This window comes from Daldinia loculata, assembly GCF_022478755.1.
Source record: "Daldinia loculata strain CBS 113971 unplaced genomic scaffold F4817scaffold_33, whole genome shotgun sequence".
In the NCBI taxonomy this organism is placed as follows: Eukaryota; Fungi; Ascomycota; class Sordariomycetes; order Xylariales; family Hypoxylaceae; genus Daldinia; species Daldinia loculata.
The window spans coordinates 276,644-296,343 of record NW_026054887.1 but is presented as its reverse complement, the minus strand read 5'-3'; the positions used below and the strand labels follow the sequence as shown (position 1 = coordinate 296,343).

General features: G+C 37.2%; 6 protein-coding genes across 6 annotated transcripts; 4 read left to right on the top strand and 2 right to left on the bottom strand.

Annotated features, from left to right (window-relative positions):
• Positions 1-5,828: 5,828 nt before the first annotated feature.
• F4817DRAFT_359583 (LMBR1-like membrane protein-domain-containing protein) lies at positions 5,829-7,991 on the bottom strand (the record flags this gene model as incomplete). Its single annotated transcript, XM_049306183.1, has 2 exons — positions 5,829-7,614; positions 7,681-7,991. 2 exons carry the CDS (start codon positions 7,989-7,991, stop codon positions 5,829-5,831), a joined length of 2,097 nt encoding a protein of 698 aa, XP_049157919.1.
• A 302-nt stretch (positions 7,992-8,293) lies between these two features.
• On the top strand, positions 8,294-10,462 carry F4817DRAFT_341481 (concanavalin A-like lectin/glucanase domain-containing protein). Its single transcript, XM_049303758.1, has 4 exons — positions 8,294-8,770; positions 8,834-8,928; positions 8,987-10,323; positions 10,385-10,462. Exons 1-3 carry the CDS (start codon positions 8,678-8,680, stop codon positions 9,750-9,752), a joined length of 954 nt encoding a protein of 317 aa, XP_049157918.1. The 5' UTR covers positions 8,294-8,677; the 3' UTR covers positions 9,753-10,323; positions 10,385-10,462.
• Positions 10,463-11,463: 1,001 nt separating this feature from the next.
• Positions 11,464-12,464, top strand: F4817DRAFT_153050 (uncharacterized protein). Its single transcript, XM_049298006.1, has 3 exons — positions 11,464-11,743; positions 11,993-12,235; positions 12,285-12,464. The coding sequence occupies exons 1-3, from the start codon at positions 11,623-11,625 to the stop codon at positions 12,335-12,337; spliced, it is 417 nt and encodes a 138-aa protein (XP_049157917.1). The 5' UTR covers positions 11,464-11,622; the 3' UTR covers positions 12,338-12,464.
• F4817DRAFT_153051 (Pkinase-domain-containing protein) lies at positions 12,465-14,619 on the top strand. Its single transcript, XM_049298007.1, has 5 exons — positions 12,465-12,964; positions 13,023-13,396; positions 13,447-13,700; positions 13,762-14,136; positions 14,190-14,619. The coding sequence occupies exons 1-5, from the start codon at positions 12,592-12,594 to the stop codon at positions 14,215-14,217; spliced, it is 1,404 nt and encodes a 467-aa protein (XP_049157916.1). The 5' UTR covers positions 12,465-12,591; the 3' UTR covers positions 14,218-14,619.
• A 161-nt stretch (positions 14,620-14,780) lies between these two features.
• On the top strand, positions 14,781-18,059 carry F4817DRAFT_153568 (uncharacterized protein). Its single transcript, XM_049298011.1, has 9 exons — positions 14,781-15,578; positions 15,707-15,781; positions 15,930-15,991; positions 16,051-16,135; positions 16,288-16,384; positions 16,466-16,525; positions 16,662-17,194; positions 17,250-17,439; positions 17,529-18,059. The coding sequence occupies exons 1-9, from the start codon at positions 15,492-15,494 to the stop codon at positions 17,855-17,857; spliced, it is 1,518 nt and encodes a 505-aa protein (XP_049157915.1). The 5' UTR covers positions 14,781-15,491; the 3' UTR covers positions 17,858-18,059.
• On the bottom strand, positions 17,996-19,438 carry F4817DRAFT_153214 (thioredoxin-like protein). The gene is made up of 3 exons (XM_049298009.1): positions 19,231-19,438; positions 19,041-19,119; positions 17,996-18,919 (listed from the first exon to the last, which is right to left on the bottom strand). Exons 1-3 carry the CDS (start codon positions 19,262-19,264, stop codon positions 18,262-18,264), a joined length of 771 nt encoding a protein of 256 aa, XP_049157914.1. The 5' UTR covers positions 19,265-19,438; the 3' UTR covers positions 17,996-18,261.
• Between the last annotated feature and the right edge of the window lie 262 nt (positions 19,439-19,700).

Sequence of the window (19,700 nt, the reverse complement as noted above, 5' to 3'; positions counted from 1 at the left end):
TTAAATTAAAAATTATTATTATATATATAAATAAAATTAATAATTATAATTAATTATTTATTAATAATAAAAACCTATTTTTATCCTCTTATTTAAAATAAATTTAATTATTTTTAACATTATTTTTATTATAACCTTTTACTCTTTTCATTACATTATTATTAATATTAATTATTTTTTTATGGCAATTATAAATGTTCGGTGCAAGTAATACTTTTTTATCGTTAAATAAAAAAGGTATATTATTAACATTATTAAATCGAAAATATTTATCCTTTTTTATATAATATATATTATTTTAAAAATATATATATTTGGTAAGGTTTAATTAACTAATTTTATTAATATTTAATTAATTACTATTCTTTTCAATATATATAAAATAAAACCGTTTATTTAATAAACCTTAAAACTATTATAATTTTAAATAAAAATTATTTTTTTTTTTGCATATTTTATATATAATATAAATCTGTTACAAAAATGTTATAAAAAAAATAAAGAAAATATTTAAACGTTAATATTATTATTTATAAAAAAAATTAATGGTATAAGTAAATAATAAAATTATTACAAAAAAAAAAAGGTAAATATTTAAAAATAAATATTATTATTAATAAAAGAATAATAAAGTTAAAAATAATTACATATAATGTTATAATAAATTTTTTTATAATATTATATATTTATTTAGATTAAAAATTTTTTTAATTTAGACCAGATATATTAAATAATATTGGTATATATCTTATTTATAAGATAAATTGATATAATAAACGTTATTATTATTAATAGTTATTTTTTAAAATTTTTAATTTTTTTCTTTATTTTTTTATATTATTTATTTTATACTTTTTTTAAATAATTTACTTTTATTTTTTTTTAATATTAATAATTTATTATAGTTAATATATATTGTATTAACCATCTTACACCGCCAAAAACTGGCTTACATATTTATTATAAACCAAATATAAATTTTATTAATTATATATCTATTTTATTCGTTTAATATATTAATTTAAACCTAATTATTAATTAATTTTATAAATAGAAGGCTTAATATCAAATAACTTATCCTTATTATTATAAAGAGATAATTTATTTTTACTATATTAAAGGAGTAAATTAAGTTTAATTTTATTGGATATATTTTAATTTATTAATAAATATTTTTTTTATTTATAATTATCCAATTTTTAATTTATAATAAATAAGGTAGAGGTTATATTAGTAATATAAGTTTAAAAAAGACGTAAATTTTTATTAAAATATATCCCAATAAATTCCTTCTTTTAACCTAAACTAATATTGCAATAATATTATTAACTAATAATTTCTAATACTTATAAAAGCCATAAATAAGTAAAAGTTATTTTTATAATAACCTAAAAATAGTTTAAATTAAACTTCGCTATAATCTAAAATTACGTTAATATTTTTTAGCCTTTTACAGCCCCGATACCATTGCTTAATTTATTTAGAACCAGTATTTAAAACTAAACTTATTATTATTTTAATTTAAGAAATTATTTAATTATATTATAAAATTATTTTAAATTATAAAATATAAATTTTTATTTAAAAATTTTTATATAAATTTATTAATTTTAATATTTAAAATGTATTAATATAAAAAAGGGATATATTAATAATCTTATAAATAATTATTTAATTAAAATAAAGTTATAAAAAATAAATCTTTTATTATTTTGCTGGTGGATTAAAAAAAAATTAAATTTTAATATATTTAAATATATTTATAGCCTTTAAATTATATTTATTATTAATTATTAAAAAATTTTTGCTAATAAAATATAACTTTTTTTCTAATATTTTCGGCATATATTTTATTTGTTTAATAATAAATTATATAAACTTATTAAAATAAAGGTTACTTTTAATTTAAATATTAAATAAAATCTTAAATAACCGGTAATAAATTTTAAATAAAATATTAATTTAAATAAACGCATTAATATTTACAAAATATTTAAATTAATTTATAAAATTAAAAAATTCAAAAATATTAAACTAAATAACTTTATATAAGCTTTACTCCAAAATATTTAAAATGTGTTAATTTATAAATAAATATTTAAACCATAAAAATTTTAATATTTTTAACGTTTTAAATTTAATAATTTACTTTTATCTTTATTTTTTAACATTTTTTTATTTAATATACACGTTAATATACTACGCAGCAATTAACTTAATACGTTAAGTTTTATATTATTTAATAAAGATAAATATACCATTGTTAAATTTAATAAAAATATTATTAATATAAATAAATTTATTAGGGGTAAGCCTATTAGAGGCGTGCCTATTAATCCGCAATTGGATAATTATATTATAGATAATATATTTAAAGATAAACTACCCGGTGGTAAGTTATTTAATAATAAATTATCTAGCAGTAAATTACCTAGAAATAAATTTAACTAAAAAAAGCTTGGTTATAAGTTTGATAATGTTAAATATAAACTAGTTATACTTATAACTATTTAAATTAAAACCAATATTTGTTTTTATAACAGCATATCTCCACTTAATTAAAACTTTATTTAACCCTTTTAACCATAAACCAATTTAATTTATAAAATTAAAAAAAATAAAGTTTTGGTTAATTGTAAATATATATTTTAACTATAAACTTCCCAACATTCCATTTATTATAATATTTATCAAAATAATTTTTAGAATAACTTTTATAACTTCTTAAACGTAAAAATTAATTTAATTAAAATAACGTTATAAATTACTAAAATATTAATTTATATATTAATAAAAAAATAATAAAAAGGTTATTAATAATTTTTAAAATTAAACAATTTAACGCTGTAAAAAATTAATTAAATTAATTACTACTAATATACACTAATCTTTTCTTTTTTTTTTTTTTTATTTAATATAAAAATAATTTTTATATTATATTTTTTATATTAAATATAAAATAATATAATTAATAAACCTTTTTAATAAATATTATAAATTTGCAAAATAATTAATTATTAAATTTTAACGTTAAAATATAAAAAATATTTTTTTTTTTTTTTTTTTTTACATCATAATTAATAAAAAAAGTAAAAAAAAGTGGCGTTTATATTTAAGCCATAAATAAGTTTAAAAATCTAGTTAATTAAAAATATAAACCTAATTATATTTTATACCATTACCTTTTATTACTTTATTTTTATTAATAATAATATAATAATTACATTTAATAATTGTATATTTATAACGTTTTAAAAATATATATATATAATATATTTTATTAACCTATTATAATTAATATAAAACTAAAACCAATTATTAATTTTATAACTTTTTTTACCGGAAAAAATTGTTGATAATTAAAAGAAATGGTAAAAATCTATTACCTAAACTATATTTTGCTACTATTATTTCTATTTTTTAACATAATTAATTTAGGTAATTTATAATATACTTTATTATATTATATTTATTATTTATTTTATAGAAATATATAGAACCTGATAAAAAGGCGCAGGTTTAATTTTACCAATCCATATTTTACCAAATTTTTTAAAATAAATAATTTCCGGTTAAAAATTATAAACAATATTATATTGCCGGAACGTTATTATTTTTATATATTTAAATATAAATAAAATTAACTTTCGATTTTTTTTTTATCGTTTTTATTATTAATTATTAATAAATTTCTTATATCCAATCATTTTTAAATTTACCGATTAAATATTTCCTATTTTTAATAAACTACTAAAATTATAAGCTTTTTTAAAAAATTAATAAGCTCTTTTTGCCAATGTTAACGTTTTTATTATATTTAACCCGTATAAAAAGTTTTACTATATTATCGGAACATATAACTTTATTTAAAATATATATATTATATCCAAATCTATTAATAATTAATTGTAAATAAATAATATACGTACCTATTTTAATTATAAATAAATATGGGATATAAAAGTTTATTTGTTAAATAAAATATAACTTTGCAATAATTTCCATTTTTATTATAATTAAAATAAAATTATCCTATTTCCAAAAATTAACTTAAAATAAAAAAATTAATACCACCTAATTATATATATTTTTAATCCCCCTAAAAAAATTAATAATAATAATATAAAGGTTATTACCTTATACTAAAACTAACGCTATTTATTATTTTTTTATACTTTTATAAAATTTTTCTTTATTTAATTTGTTTAAACTATATTTACCAACAATATTATTATAATATTTGCTAATACCATTGCCAAATATATTAATAATAAAACGAAATATATTATTTATAAACTTATCGTACTTAACAATAAAATAAAAAAATATAAAAAAAAAATATTTATTTAAATTAACCTTGCTTAATTACCTATTAAAATAATTGGTATTTACCAGTTTTTTACCGGGTAAAAACAAGGCTATAATTAAATAAAGTAAAATAACGCTAACGGTTATTTTAAAATGGTTTATTTATTACGTATTAAGCAAATAGAATAGAATATAAATAATTACCTTATTTGCAAATATAATAAATTGGTTTATTTATTACGTATAAAACAATTAAAATAAAAATATAACAATAATTATAATAATAATGGTTTAAACTTTATTTATAACGCCAATAATTATTTATTAGGTAATAATAATTTTTTTAAAAAAAATAAACAGCCTACCAAAAGATTTCGATTATATTTTAATTATAAAAGCCATAACCATTTAAATATTAAAATAAAATTTATACTTTTAAAATATACCATACCTAAACTAGTTAAATTTATAATAAACTTAATTAATAATATTAATCAAAATTTTAATTATAATATCAATTATAATAGTTTTAATTATACTTTGCCAAAACTTAACATATTTAACAATATATTAAATAATATACTTGCAAAAATATTTCGTAGTTTTTATATATGTTTAATAAACGATTACTTATAATTAAAACTTTTATTAATTATGGTAAAAGTTTAAACAAAATATATAAATAATAGTAAAGATTTAAACGAAATGTATAAACAATAATAAAAAATTAAATACTTAAATATACAAGCAATAATAAAAAAATAAATTTAAAATATTAAATATTTACAAAATATATTATTTATTTAAATCCTTAAATAATTATAATATACATTATTATTATTTAATTTTTAAAGTTTTAAAATACGTTACCTAAATATAAACAATTATTAATGTAAATATTATATTTAATATTTATACCTTTTTATATAAATTAAACAGGTAGATACTTTTTAGCTAATAATAATTATTTACTAAAAAATAATTTTCGGGTATAAAATAATTTTTACGTCTAATAACCGTTTCTTAAAACCACCCTTTGCCGCTATGGTATCTATAACGTCGTTGCCGGGTGCCTAAAGAGGTCACCTAGCAACGCTGGGTACCTTCATGACTCGCCATGACTGCCATGACTATGTACATGAGGTACGTGCACAATGATGCATAATGAGCTTCATGAAACGCCAATATTAGACAGCTGTCAAGATCTTGGTCCTTGTTTGCTCCGTCTGTCTATCGTATATACTATTACTTATCCTCAAGCTTTAGCTTAAGGCAATTTGGTCTTGCCCGGTATGTAGCAGCAGTAATATCTAATTGTGTAAGAAACATTGATAAATGTGTTAAGTGATCCATACTAACCTACATCTATGGTTTTGTTTCTTCATGTTGTTATTTAGGGGTTTGGGGAGCATGAAGGGAGTAAGTTCTGAGTCCCTACTCGATGTACGCCCTCGTCACAGCGGTCATTGATAGCAAATGGAATTGAAAACTGAATTAATTAGGTATCAATAATAAATATCTTATAGTCTTATCCTACCATCGCCTCCGAACCATCGACGTATGTCTGAGTCACTCCGTCCTGCTCTATTACTACTCTCGCCAGCTTCGTCATTACCGCCCATCCATTTCGGCTTCTTGAACCCATCTCCAATATCCTGGATCCACTTTGGAGTGTCTATAGTATCAAACGTGTTTTTAAATCGATGTCCTAGGCTTGTAAAGAAGTTATCATCCTCAGGCTCCGAGTCGTTGATATCGGGTCGAGAGGGTCGCCCTGATCTTCCAACAGGCTCATCGCGATATGATGGTGAGGTAGCAAAAGGTGTTCTAGTACCCTCGGCTCTGGCTACCGGCACTGTCAAGATAGGAGCGGCACGGCGTTGACCATTGGCAGACCTAGACGCAGCCTCATCTAACCTTCGCGAGATCGATGTCCCGTTCAGCTCCCGCTCTATTAAGTCTCTCCCCTCGCGCCATGAGCCGCTACCATAGCTAGGTTGATCTTCTTCATCCACAATGTCAACACCAAATCCGAAGAGCCGCCTCACCTTACCGTATAATCCAAACAAGGTAGCGCATACTGGGACGAGAACGAAAATTGGGAATAGATAGTCAAACCATTTCCCAAGCGGAGTAAGGTCGACGTATTGCCCTAGGATACTATAGAAGGTGGTCTCCTCGTATATCGACCGAGACAAGAACGTGACAAAATTGTAGGAAAGCGGGACACTGAGCTTTGCGACCTGGCCCGCGTACCAAAATGCCGATTCGTGGGCGGTATTGCGACGAACTAGAGCGCGGCCGCGCCACACTTTGACTTCAGTTACAGAATGAAGAGCTGCGGCGCACATATACATTATCCAAAGTGCTGCGATAACCTGACCTGCGAAGCCAATACGACCACTGTCACCCGTCCAATGATGGACCACGGTGAACCGGATAACTGATAATGACGGTAGAGCTGCTTTTACTAACTCGGACCATATAATACAAGCTGATGCTAGCGCAAGGAAGCCGCCAAAGAGAATACGGAGACAAGGTATAATGTGGAAGTAAAGAATATACCGTGTATAGGGAGTGAGTATAGTAGTCTTCTCCCAGAACGAGGAGCCTGGTGAACTTCTCCCAAAGTCGAGCTTCTTTGAGGCTGCAGAATCCAGTATCGCTTGCGTTTTTGAAGCGTCGCGGAGTAAGCGATCCCACTCATCGACGTATCGCGACTTAGTATGCCTCGCGCGGTCTAGTTGGCGTGTGAGGTCCGCCAAGTACTTCCCCGTGATGACTGTTGGGATTATGCGAGCATCATTATCTGCTCGAGGGAGAACACTTCTGGGCCTAGACTCGGGAATATTGCATATATCCGACAACTCCTCGATCCAGTCTTGGAAATCCCTAGCACTTCCAGTTTTACGCTTGCTTAGTTCTGACACTTGGACCTCCAGATCTTCCAAATTAAGGATGGCATCCTCCATCTTTTCATAGAGCTTCGGCGCATAGCTCTGGAGCCGGTGTAGTCGGTGACTGGCACTTGCATTTTGGAACAAATTTCGGGGAATTGCAACAAGTCCATGGCCCATGAGGTAGATGGCTAAAATCAAACCCCAGCAATAAGCCAAGGCTAATATCAAGCCCTTTAGCGATATGAATGAAGGGCCATATGATATGAAGAAATATACAAGTCCAAGTACGGCCGAGCCAAACACGAGTGCGTAGTACTGGGCGTTCGATCGTAGCGAGTAGAGTATTCGGTCTTTCGGTTCGCGGTAACCGGCGTCTGAATATTCGGCAAGTATTGGGAGTATGAACCTGGAAGAGTGTTTCGTCAGCAAGAGGGTCAAAGACATCTACAAATGTGATGCGACTAAATATTACCAAGTCAGGACAAATGTTAGCCAATATGAGATCCTCCACGACACAAGCAATGCCCTAGGGGGGAGCCAAATGCCTCTTGTTGCTTCGTCATCGGTACTGGCGTTCGATGCCAAATCAATAGGGACTAATAACACGATACTCGCAGGTAGCCATAGTGCAAAGAAGACAGGCACTAGTAGGTAGGCCGGCGTTGTTCGTAGTGGGAGGTAATGCCGCTGGATTAGGAGAACGATAAGGGATAGAACAAGAAGCGCAATAAGCGCAAATATTTCAGAGGGCACCGGCGACGGACTGCTCGAGATCTGCAGCATCCTGAAAACCTAAGAATGCTCTAAATGCCCCATGGGAGTGGGTTTTGAGCTGAGTTGAATGTAATTGTAGATGTCAGGAACGCGGCTTTGACGGAATGATAGGTGCATGTTAGTTGCATCTCTGGACTGGCGCTGACGTCGACTTTACTTGTATGGACATGGCTTGTGCTCAGATTGCAAGGATCAATGCGTGGGCCCGCCTTTATTGGATGCGGCTAAAATTATATTTGCATGGTCCCACAAGGAAACTGGAAGATCATGACTTTTGTGGCGTTCCGTGTGGCTGCACATTTTATTAGGTAGTAACTCGTACCATCTATTTGAACTTTACCTAAGAGGCTAAGAGGCAAGAGGCTAAGAGCCAGGTAACTTATACTTTGGATACTTTACCGAGAACTAAGCAGGGGTAGCTCAGCGAAACAAGCTGGCCACTTCAGGAAAGCGAACCCCGGATTTATTTTCGCACGGCTGAGGAGAGGCCAGCTATCATTGTGTGTAGGTAGAAATCGTCTAGAAACCATCGACTTCTCACACGATCAATTTACCGCCATACGTCCCCCTTTCGCCGCATTAGGTCGCACTCCAACCTTCCTTTTCTATTTCTTCTTTCTTCGCTTCTGCTTGCATATTATTGCTATATTATTTTTTTCGGATTACATCCCGCCTCCCGAGTACCGAGCCCGACAATGTGGTTTCCAGCGCTGTCAGCCCTATGGCTGGCGGCTACGGCTTGGGGTGCTGTAGGTCGCGATGAAGATGGCAATATTAGGACTATATCTGTAAGCTTTGCGCGCGTTAGTTAGGCTGTTTGGGCTGTTGCTGACGAGTCACTTGTCTTGCAGCTTCGGACCCATACGTTGAAGCAGCCCTACTTGGACTCCGAGATGCAAAGTCGGTGGTACGATTTTGGAGGCGACACAATAGTTCGAACGGATTCGTAGGTTACCACCTAGTACTTGATAGATCGAACATACCTTTTAATTTATACTTGATAGGTATATTCGTCTGACTTCGGATCGCCCGTCGCAAAATGGATGGTTGTTTTCTCGAGTACCTATGACCGCCACGAATTGGGAAATCACTGTTGAATTCAAGATCCACGGAACTAACCAATTATACGGCGATGGCTTTGCGATGTGGCTTACGAAGGAGCGAGGACAGATCGGACCGGTTTTTGGACATGCAGACAACTTCGAAGGCCTTGGCGTTTTCATTGACACTTACAAGAACAACCGACCTGGTGTCGTTTTCCCATATGTAATGGCGATGGTTGGTGATGGCAAAACAACATATAACAAGGACAACGACGGAAAGGACACCGAATTTGCTGGCTGCCCTGCCCGAGGCATTCGAAACGCGAACGTTCCTACTAAACTAAAGCTCACCTACTTTCAGGACAAGTCATTAAAGTTAGAACTCCAGTACCAGTCCGAAGATGAATGGAAGCTGTGCTTCGAGACGAACGAACCCCCGGCGATCCCTGCTGTCACGTACCTTGGATTCAGCGCCGAGACAGGCGAGTTGAGCGACAACCATGATATCATCTCTATCGACGCGAAGAATCTTTATGTGACGGGAGGCTCAGCTAGCAAACCTACACCTGGCAAAGGAAGTGTTAAATCGTCCCAGCCGAAGGAAAGCGGCGGTAGTAGCTGGACCTGGTTCTTCTTCAAATTTATCGTCTTTGGATTAGTAGTTGGTGGATCATACGTCGGCTTTACGGCATACCGAGCGAACAAGAAGAGGAGCCATCGATTTTGAAGAGTGAATTAGAGATGTCCGATGTTGGGAGGTGGAGAAAATGCCGAGAACGACAGGCGTACATATCATCAGCATATGTCAGTGCAAAGCAGTGGGCTTTCTACGAAGTCTCATGGGTTCTTTATGTCTTATAGGGTTGGCGGGCGTCGACTGGCAATGTAAAACTATGGAGTAGCGCACAATACAGAAGAAATTACGAATTTCATTCAGATCAGATTTAGCCAGCTAAAATGTAACACAAGATGGAGTTTTTTTTCCTTTGTTCTTGTAGGTGGCTTAGCCATCTGTGGCACGAGATGTAACTGTCGGGACAATAGCCTTGTTCACGATATGGTCTCATTTAGTTCTCAGAGGCTTACTTCTCCATGATCACGAAAGGGAAGATTGCTACCACCAACACCCTCCACTATACTACTATATATGAGTAACGTGGGGTTGCACTGCGTGCTATTTTACACCACATAACTTCCAAGATGCCATCGGCGATGCCCATCCGATACTAAAGATATCATTAAAATATAGACACCAGAGTGTCTCGCCCAGGTGTTGGAATATTTGCTTAACGGCCGTACTAAATTCGCGAGTCATTTATACTCGCAACCTTTCATTTATACATATACTAATGTGCTTACCTTTCGTGTGCATATATGTATCTGGTGTATTTATATCAAGGGCATCCAGCGTCGATTGATTATTATAAGCAAATATTGTTGAAACAAACAGGACACTCCATACCTACATGTAGGTACTATTCCGTATATACACTTATACAGGCACTTACCTATACATTGAAGTAAAAGACCAATTGCTTCGGCCATATAAAAATTACCCCACGTCAATACATACGTTAGGTACCTACCTAACATAATCAGTGTACACATCCGTATATGTACCTACATACCTAGGTAGATGTACATACTTCCAGATTTAAGCGATTTAATATTTATCTGTCCATTCATACCACCTCACGCCTAATCTACCTGCATCTTTAACACTACAAGTGCTTATCCATCCATGTAATGTAAAGTTTCTAAAAAAAGGAAAGGAAAGGAAAGAACAGGATTATAATCTCGTTTAATTCGACCAACTATATACCTACATACATACATGTACCTAAATAGCAATGCTACTTCTTGGGATCTTACTAGGTACATATCTACCTACAATAGTTCCGATCTTAAAATAATGAAACCCCCTCCACCTCATTTACACTCACTTTCTACATAGTCCACTATTATAAAAGATCTACGTAATATCGACATGAGATTTTCTTAAGATTCAACCCGAAGCCCGACTGGGTATTCTGTTAGATGTTAGAGCTACCGGGGAGATGCGGCCTTTTCCCCCTTGGGCTTCAAAAGCTTCCAACCAATACTCTAGCCAGTCTACCAGTTGTTTTCAGGTCGTCACAATCTTTAATCATTATCAACCCCGCTTGTCACATTCAATGTTGGTGATTGGCACAAGATACAACAGGAAGACAAGTTACGAAGTAGAGAGGAAGGAAAGGGAAACGGACCCCACCCCTTCGATCCTCCTCTTGGTGGTCTAGCATGATCCTTTCCCACGCCCTCACCAGCTAGCCAGCCAGCTTCCTCGTCTGAAGAATCCCACGGTTTTAGAGCTTCCGCCTAGAGATTTCGCCACGAGCCGCTAAACCTCTTCTAAGTATATAGGTACTTATAGTATCTATAGTATCTACATGTAGGAATACATGTAGTAGGCTATGTGGGCTTGTGTTACTATTGTACAACATTTTATTTACCATCTTCCTTAACTACCTAAAGTTCACATACTCTGTTTTTTTTTCTTCTTCTCTCAATTTCTTCCCCTACCTATACCTATATGTGTAAACTAGGTAGGTAGGTACATGATCTGCCCAACCCCTAGCATTAACCTAGCATTACTATTACTCGAATTCGCCTATCTTCGCACGAAGCAGGCGCTGTACTTGTGCATACTTAGCGTCTACAGGCTTTTTACCTACCTGGGTTAGTAGGTTAGGTACCTCTTTTAGTCCTCCCCGCTTGTCTTGCCGTCATCCAGCCCACTTTGCTGTCGCCTCTTCGGGTCTTTCTTTTCGGGTCTCCTCCTTGCTACCAAGATTCAAGGACTTACAGACTTACCGACTTACAGACTTACTACCTTCGTCTAAGTCCTCTACTTGCTTGCTCCCCGCGCAATATTGCATCCCTCAATCCAATATTCTAAATTATAGATATCACTCCGTATCTCTTCAGGTCGTGATTCCGATCGCCGAATCGTCCAAAAGTCTAGCGCATCTCATCACATCGGCCCCGCGGCCATCTTTCTTGTGCAATCCTTCGGAGAAAGAGAACTTACGCTGCGCAAAAATTCGAACCATTCAATTGGTTCAATTGACCTCTTCATCTCTTTGTACCGGGACGACTTAGCATCCATTCAGCTGCTAGAAAACAGCGAAGTTGGATTCCTGTTTTTAAGGTTGTTCGTTTTATTACTAGGTTAGAAATATTAACAGCTATCACAAAATTACATGCTCAGAATAGCTAGCTACCCGTACCTTGAAACCTTCCGCCGTCGTCAGCCTCCTTCGAACACCCTAGCGGAGGCGCGTTACAAATCATCCAGCTCCAAGACTATTCCCTCTTGGCCACTCCTTAGCCTACCTACGTGCCAACCTAAGCATCGCTATCTAGCAACTACTCTATACCTATTACGAGGATACTCGGTCGTGGGCCATTGCGTCACCTGATATCGACAGCTGGCCTGTATCCAAGTCGGCCTTTACAATATCACACTATCTTAACCTATTCATCGTCACGAAGGGCCCGTCCCCTCACTTCCCTAAACATATCATATGCCGACGTTAGGATCGTTAGGATTTCTTAAGAAGAAGCGGACGAAAGAGGACAAGCCAGACCCTGCTTCCAGCCAGCCCACGAGTCCTGTTACACCAATCACCCCGACATCCTCGAGGACATTCGGGTCGAGCTCCCTGACCACCGTCCCAACACATAGTACAACCGCGACGAGCATAGCTTCCCAATCGCAACCGACGACGCAAAGTACTCAGGAGGCACCAGCTTCTGCTGGTGGGGGGGCACAAATGAATCCACCAGCAGCCCAAGCCGTTCCTTACGGGATCCAGCCTTCTCTGAGCCCCGCGCAGACGGGAACACCGCAAAATCTACCGAGTATCAATAACCTAATCAACCTACCGCAAAATGACGGTAAGGGATGACTATAGCTACCTATAGTTAAGTAAATTTTATCTAACACAAAAGGCAGGTCACCCCGGAGCGCCCCCAACGCAACATCAACAACACCAATCACAACCTTCCGAGGTTAGGGTGACGAAGGGAAAGTACTCGCTTACCGACTTCGATCTCCTCCGGACGCTCGGCACGGGAAGTTTTGGGCGTGTTCATTTGGTCCAGTCGAAACACAATCAACGATTTTATGCCATTAAGGTTTTAAAGAAGGCCCAAGTTGTCAAGATGAAGCAGGTGGAACACACCAATGATGAACGGCGGATGCTTGGTGAGGTTAAACATCCATTCCTCATCACTCTATGGGGAACCTTTCAAGACCCGAAGAATCTGTATATGGTTATGGATTTTGTTGAAGGTGGCGAGTTGTTCTCTTTGCTGAGGAAATCAGGCGTATGTTAATTGCCATATTTTGGGTGCTTAATGTTGCTAACTTTTACCAGCGATTTCCAAACCCGGTGGCTAAATTTTATGCCGCAGAAGTCACTCTCGCCCTTGAATACCTACATACAAGAAATATCATTTATAGGGATCTAAAACCCGAAAATTTACTCCTGGACCGCCACGGGCACCTCAAAATAACAGATTTTGGCTTTGCCAAAAGGGTTCCGGATAAGACATGGACCTTGTGTGGGACTCCGGACTACTTAGCACCAGAAGTGGTTTCTAACAAGGGTTATAACAAATCGGTCGACTGGTGAGTTTCGGTTCGCAGAGCGCTGTTGATAGATCGGTTTCTCACGTGGTATTTATCATAGGTGGTCTCTGGGCATCTTAATCTACGAGATGCTTTGCGGCTACACACCGTTTTGGGATAGTGGTTCGCCGATGAAAATCTACGAAAATATCCTAAGGGGCAAAGTCAAGTATCCGGCGTATGTCCATCCTGACGCTCAGAACTTACTAGAGCTTCTTATCACGCCAGATTTGACAAAGCGGTTGGGCAACCTCTATGGAGGATCACAAGATGTGAAAACCCACCCGTGGTTCGCAGAGGTTACATGGGACAGATTATCGAGAAAAGATATTGATGCTCCATACACACCCCCGGTTAAGGCCGGTGCTGGTGACGCAAGCCAATTCGATAGGTACCCCGAAGAAACAGAGAAGTATGGCCAGCCGGGGAATGACGAGTAAGTCGAACGAATCGAATCGCGACGAGATATGGATATGCTAACATCTGTAGGTATGGGTACCTGTTCTCTGATTTCTGATAAGCCGGTGGACTTGTTCTATAAGTGAGTACTATTAGGCGAGGCGCATTGCAGGTTCTTAGATCAGGGCCTATCAGCTGGGCTAGACTTGGGCAAAGGTTCAATTTGTTGCTTTGTCTTTTATGGACACCTTGAAAAGAAGTGACAGTAGTGGCTCTTATGGCGTAAAATCGTGTCGAACGCGATGGCACATGCTTGAAAAGGGTGATGGGTGAGGCGCGCGACTTCGCATCTTGGACGAAAAGTTGTGAGGTTGTCATAAGGCTCAAGGCAAATAAAAAAGGGGGGCCTAATATGGAATTGGGTGTCAACCTAGCCTTGGAAATTCTACATACGAACATTATAGGTTAACAGACTAAAGACTCGAATGCCGTGGTTCGTAAAGACTGTATTATGCCACGAAGGTAGTAGATGATTCTATGAAGGTCGCGTTGTTGCCTACCACAAGGAATCTGCCATTTGGTATTGCAATATCCAATGACCATGGGAAAATGTTCACCGGACACGTCAATGCATGAGGCTCTGTTCACGATTCTTTGTAAGAATTATTTCCCCAAGCCAAGGCCCCCTTCCCCTCCCCCACCATACATAGTACCTTTATATTCAGGGCAAATAATACCGTCTATCTTATTACGAAAGATGATAATAACTCCTGTAAGACTCATGTTGAGTAAGACCTAGTGTACATATTGACCTTTAGGAAAGAGACACGCATCCTCCTCCAAGCAAGGTGAAGATATCCCTGTGAAGTTATGTCAGCCTGAGTTATGTAGTGTACTTCGGTATGTAGTAGGGCGAGGAAAGTTTCAAAGACGGATGTTCGGAATACGGCCGCGATCCATAAATCCCCACCCAATCCCGTGTCTTGTCTCCACAACTTTTTACGATTTAGAATAAGCTTCTAACCTAGCCTAGTCTACCCGCCTCTCCCTTATTATTTCTCCTTTAATCGTTAGCTTATTAGCTTAAATTATTTTATCTGAAGAAGTTGGAGGGGGGATCGTTTTCTTGGTTTTCTTGCCCGTTGGACTCCGACCTGCAATCCCGAGACAACAGGACAAGTTCGGTCAAGCATCGCCTCACGACCCTCTCCGCATCGATTCGGGACTGCGCCTCGATCTGCTGCACGTCACAAGTTCATGAGTCTTACGGAAGCTTAATTGAAGATGCTTTGATGCCGTGTTGCCCCGATAATTATTCTCGATATAGATCCTTGTCTTTGGCCCCTTTTGCTGTATCATAACGTAGTTTTGCATCTCTTGACCGCTATCGATATGGACGACTATCTATTCCGCTGGCATCTTGATCAATGCAAATCTGTCGAGGAGAAAACGACTTATTTGGAGATCTTCAACTACTCGGTGCGTTTTACTCTGCTGTTACGAACGTATCAGATTTGCTTCTATTCTATTCTCAAGCATATGCCAAGCTTTCAGATATATTAGGTATATATATTACATGAGTAGACCACCACTAACTTCAACATTAGGATCCAGCCTATAATAGTTGCGAGGACCATTCTTTACTAACAGAAGATGATTTTGAAAACTTCCTTCGACAAACTGTAAGTTAATCGTTTCATGCCAAGCCTTACGTTTACTAGAAGTATCGTAGTGTATATTTGCATATATTCTAGTGACTCCACCTACGATGCCTCCCAAACTATTCATCTAGGAATCCTTAGCATTCTAGACTAACATTAATACTTCTAGGGCACGTTTTCTCCTCAGCCGCTAAAAGAGGGAGTGAAACTACAAGATGGAATTCGTCTGATGTGAGTAAGAGTGAGGGTGAGATTTCATGCCAAGACTGAGACTAAAAACTGCGTGATAGAATTCAAAAAGATGCCAACCACGCCAATACATTTGCGCCTGATTATATATCTCTACAGCGATCTACTTATGAATCTATGGTGAGGGTACGTATACTATATATCCATTATTCCCAGTCCTGGTGATTATTACTTGACTTAAGTCTTAGACTCCTATCAAGCCCTAGATTTATGCCTTGTAACCAGCAATAAACCCTTAACCTAATTATTACTTAATATACTAATTATGAGTGATATAGACATGGCATCTCCCATTACGAGCCATTGAGGGTAGCAGTATTGTTGGTCCCTTTTTTTGGTGCTCTCACGATCAAGATAGAGATGATCGCCATCTACGTAAGTATACCTCTTAAAACCTCGTTGCTTGCCGAACTAGGCAAAGAGCTGTATTCAGATAGCATATCTAACACTTCTTAGAAATTATCTTCCGGAAATCCGACGTGCGCAAGAAAGGCAAGACTCGAGGATGGGAGATTAGTATGTTATTCTATACTTGGACTTATCTGCGTCACCACCCTATCAAGCATGGTTCCGACTCTAGATTCATGGAGCACAACTGATCATTACATCCGAGGTTTCTTGCAAGTTGCACGTACTAACTATGCTACTGCAGTGCTCTCATATTCATACAAGACGCGTATAACTTCGGGATTTGTCAAAGGTACTGAGTCGTCAGATATTGTGAAGTCGCTGAAACACTTGAGCGCCTGTCGAGCTGAAGTCGGCCACCCACTTCTTCTTCCAATCATCATTCTCTCTCACGATCTTTCATCCAAGGGTGACAAAAGGCAACGCGATGCACGGGATTGGCTACGTCGTCTTGAGAATGCCATCACTATGCGAAACGAGATTGACCTAGCAGAAGTATATTCCGAATTTGATGTGGATGGCATCAATCGGGATCTTGTTGAATGCCATTCCCAGGTCCTCTGGAAGCGGCCGCAAGCATATCAAGAGATCATTAAAGAAATCAAGGAGGCAATGCGGAAGTTCATGGAATATGAGCCGGATGGGGGTCAACCATATGAAACCAGCGCTTTAAACGACAGCATGCTAGCTAGACTGGATTTCTACCGAGTGAAACTCACGGGTATGGAACATTACATACATACGACGTTGGAGAGGTTACACATACAACGGCAAGCTGTAAGTTGTTATATCCTATTAACCAACACACGCTTTACTAACAGATAGCAAATAGTTGTATAACATCATGGCTCAGAAGGAATCCAAACTCAACCTCGAAATAGCCTCGCAGCAGAGGAGAGTAGCACATGCTACTAAACGAGATGGTACCGCTATGAAGACACTGTCTCTTCTTGGTGCGGTGTTCCTCCCTGGGACGTTTATGGCTTCCGTCTTCAGCATGACTTTCTTTGATTTCAAAGTCGGTAAGTAGTTAATTTTCACCTAGCGTCCCAACCCTTCTCTCAGGGTTGACAGGTTCCAAGCGACCGGACTTGAAAGCTTACTTCTCTAGGGCCGGATAGTGGTGGCTCCTCGGGGAGCTCGGAGGTTTCGAGTGAGCTATGGGTGTACTTCGCCGTTACAGTGCCATTGACGTTTTTGATCGTGCTAGTTTGGTGGTTTATAGATCGCAGGCGCGAGAGAAAGTATGCCGAAGAGGATATTGAAATCGAGAAAGGCATCGACACCATGGAGAAGGATATCTTGGCCATCATGCGCAAGAAGACTATAAATAAGGCCTCTACATGGAACTCTTCCGGGACACCTGCGGCGACGGCGTTAGCGAAAAGAGAAAAACTCCTTGCGTTGAAAGCACACGACCAGGCCGTTGATTTGATTTGATAGGCCCTCGAGCTTTGGTACGGTCGAAGCCAAGGATGACCCTACGCTAATTTTCCGGTTCGTCGATCCGGAAACAAGGCCGGCGTTGCTGATTTGTGAACATTCCCTTTTTGCCGATAGACCTGACGACGCCACGGTTTTACGACTATTCACGAAAGTATATATCCGTAGGATAAAAACTGCCTACCTAATGCTTCTTCGATAAAGATTCACGATATAGCGTACATATTGATTACCTAATAGATGAATATTGCGGCCGCACATTTGATGTCTTCATACTTTCACATGTATATATATATATAGGTACCTGACCTACATACATACATACATACCCTGCAAAATGCTCCCTACGGAAATACTATTTTGGTCACAACCTAGGAATCCCCCCTATCTCAATTCTGAAATCAGAGTTTTGCTTCCGAACCCTTTGCAGCCCCGGGCGGCAATAGCTCAACATCTTGATACGGCAGCCCAAGGAAAGCATACACGTGACTCCACCTATCGCTACCGAAGAAAGGCTCGCTCGCCCCCGTCGCCGCGTTCGCAACCCACAGCCACGGGGCGCCGAACGCGCCCTGGTCCAGCGCTCTCTGCGTCGTCTCCCGGAGCGTGTTCTTGTACTCGGCGGACTTCTCCGCCCGCAGGATCTCCGCGACCTCTGAGGCCGAGAACAGTCTTTCGCCGTCCTGTCCCTTCCGCAAAGTCTCGGGGGGAGAAGAACTAGCGACATTGGTGTTGGCGGGGATGCTCGAGAGCGTGTCTTCCAAAGTCTCGGGCGTGATGGGCGGCTGGTGCAGCGTCCAGAACGCGTGGAACAGGGCCCGCCATGTCGCGAGGTATGTCGCGGCCGGGAAATGCGCTTTGATGTAGAGGAGCGCGCGAAGCGGGACCATGGTCCGGCCTGCTTGCATTAGGTCCCCCGGTGGCGAGACATTGGATAGCCCGACGGCGTGCAGTGAGCGCCGGCTGTCGTGCACCCCGTAGACGGCTTTGGCGGGGAGGGTCCAGGGGGGTTTGTTGCCGGAGCCGGCATTTACGGCGCCTAGGAAGAACGGATGGATGCTAGTTTGGCATGCTGTTAGTTGATACCATAGTTACATGTATGGATTCACCTAATGCTACCTAGGTAACATAGCGTTGCAATAGACATCACATCGTACGTGTTAACGAGGAATGAACTAACTCGATTTCTACGGAGTGCTGCTTTAAAAGATCTTGAGTTTTTATGGCTTGGATAAGTGCTATGTAGCTGTACAACGATGCTGATGTTTTTTTGTCTCGAGAGTTAGCCGTCAGTTTCATAAATGATAACTGATAACTGATAGGTATACAGCCTTTGCCGTGATGACTTGGGAGGGGGATGGATTACCTACCGATGTCGAGGTACAAATCAATATGACCACCCATAGTGACGAGTCAGATTATCGATTCCGAGGCTATGCCTGATTAAATAACTTTGGAGAAAATGAGAAATGAGATTCAATGTGATGAAAACGCTGAAGAATGAGATGAAGTTGGCGAGAGGTTCAGTATAAGATGTGCTGGGTATTCATGTATAAGGTATCGATCGACCTTAGTAATCGACCTCGGTTGCGGGATACCCCCCACCTACAACCGAAACATGGCTAAGGGAATATTTGATAAAAGCAATTGCTCTATATTCGTACCTATTCGTACCTATTCGTTGAGTGGAATTCATGAAAATCAATCGCAATCGTTACATGTCTGTATATAAGAAGGACCTCCTCTAAGCAAATCATCCCGATATTCGGTAGCCAAGTAATTGACGCCGATGTGCTCCCCGTTAATGCAAATGCCACTTGCTTGAACTTACTAACACCCT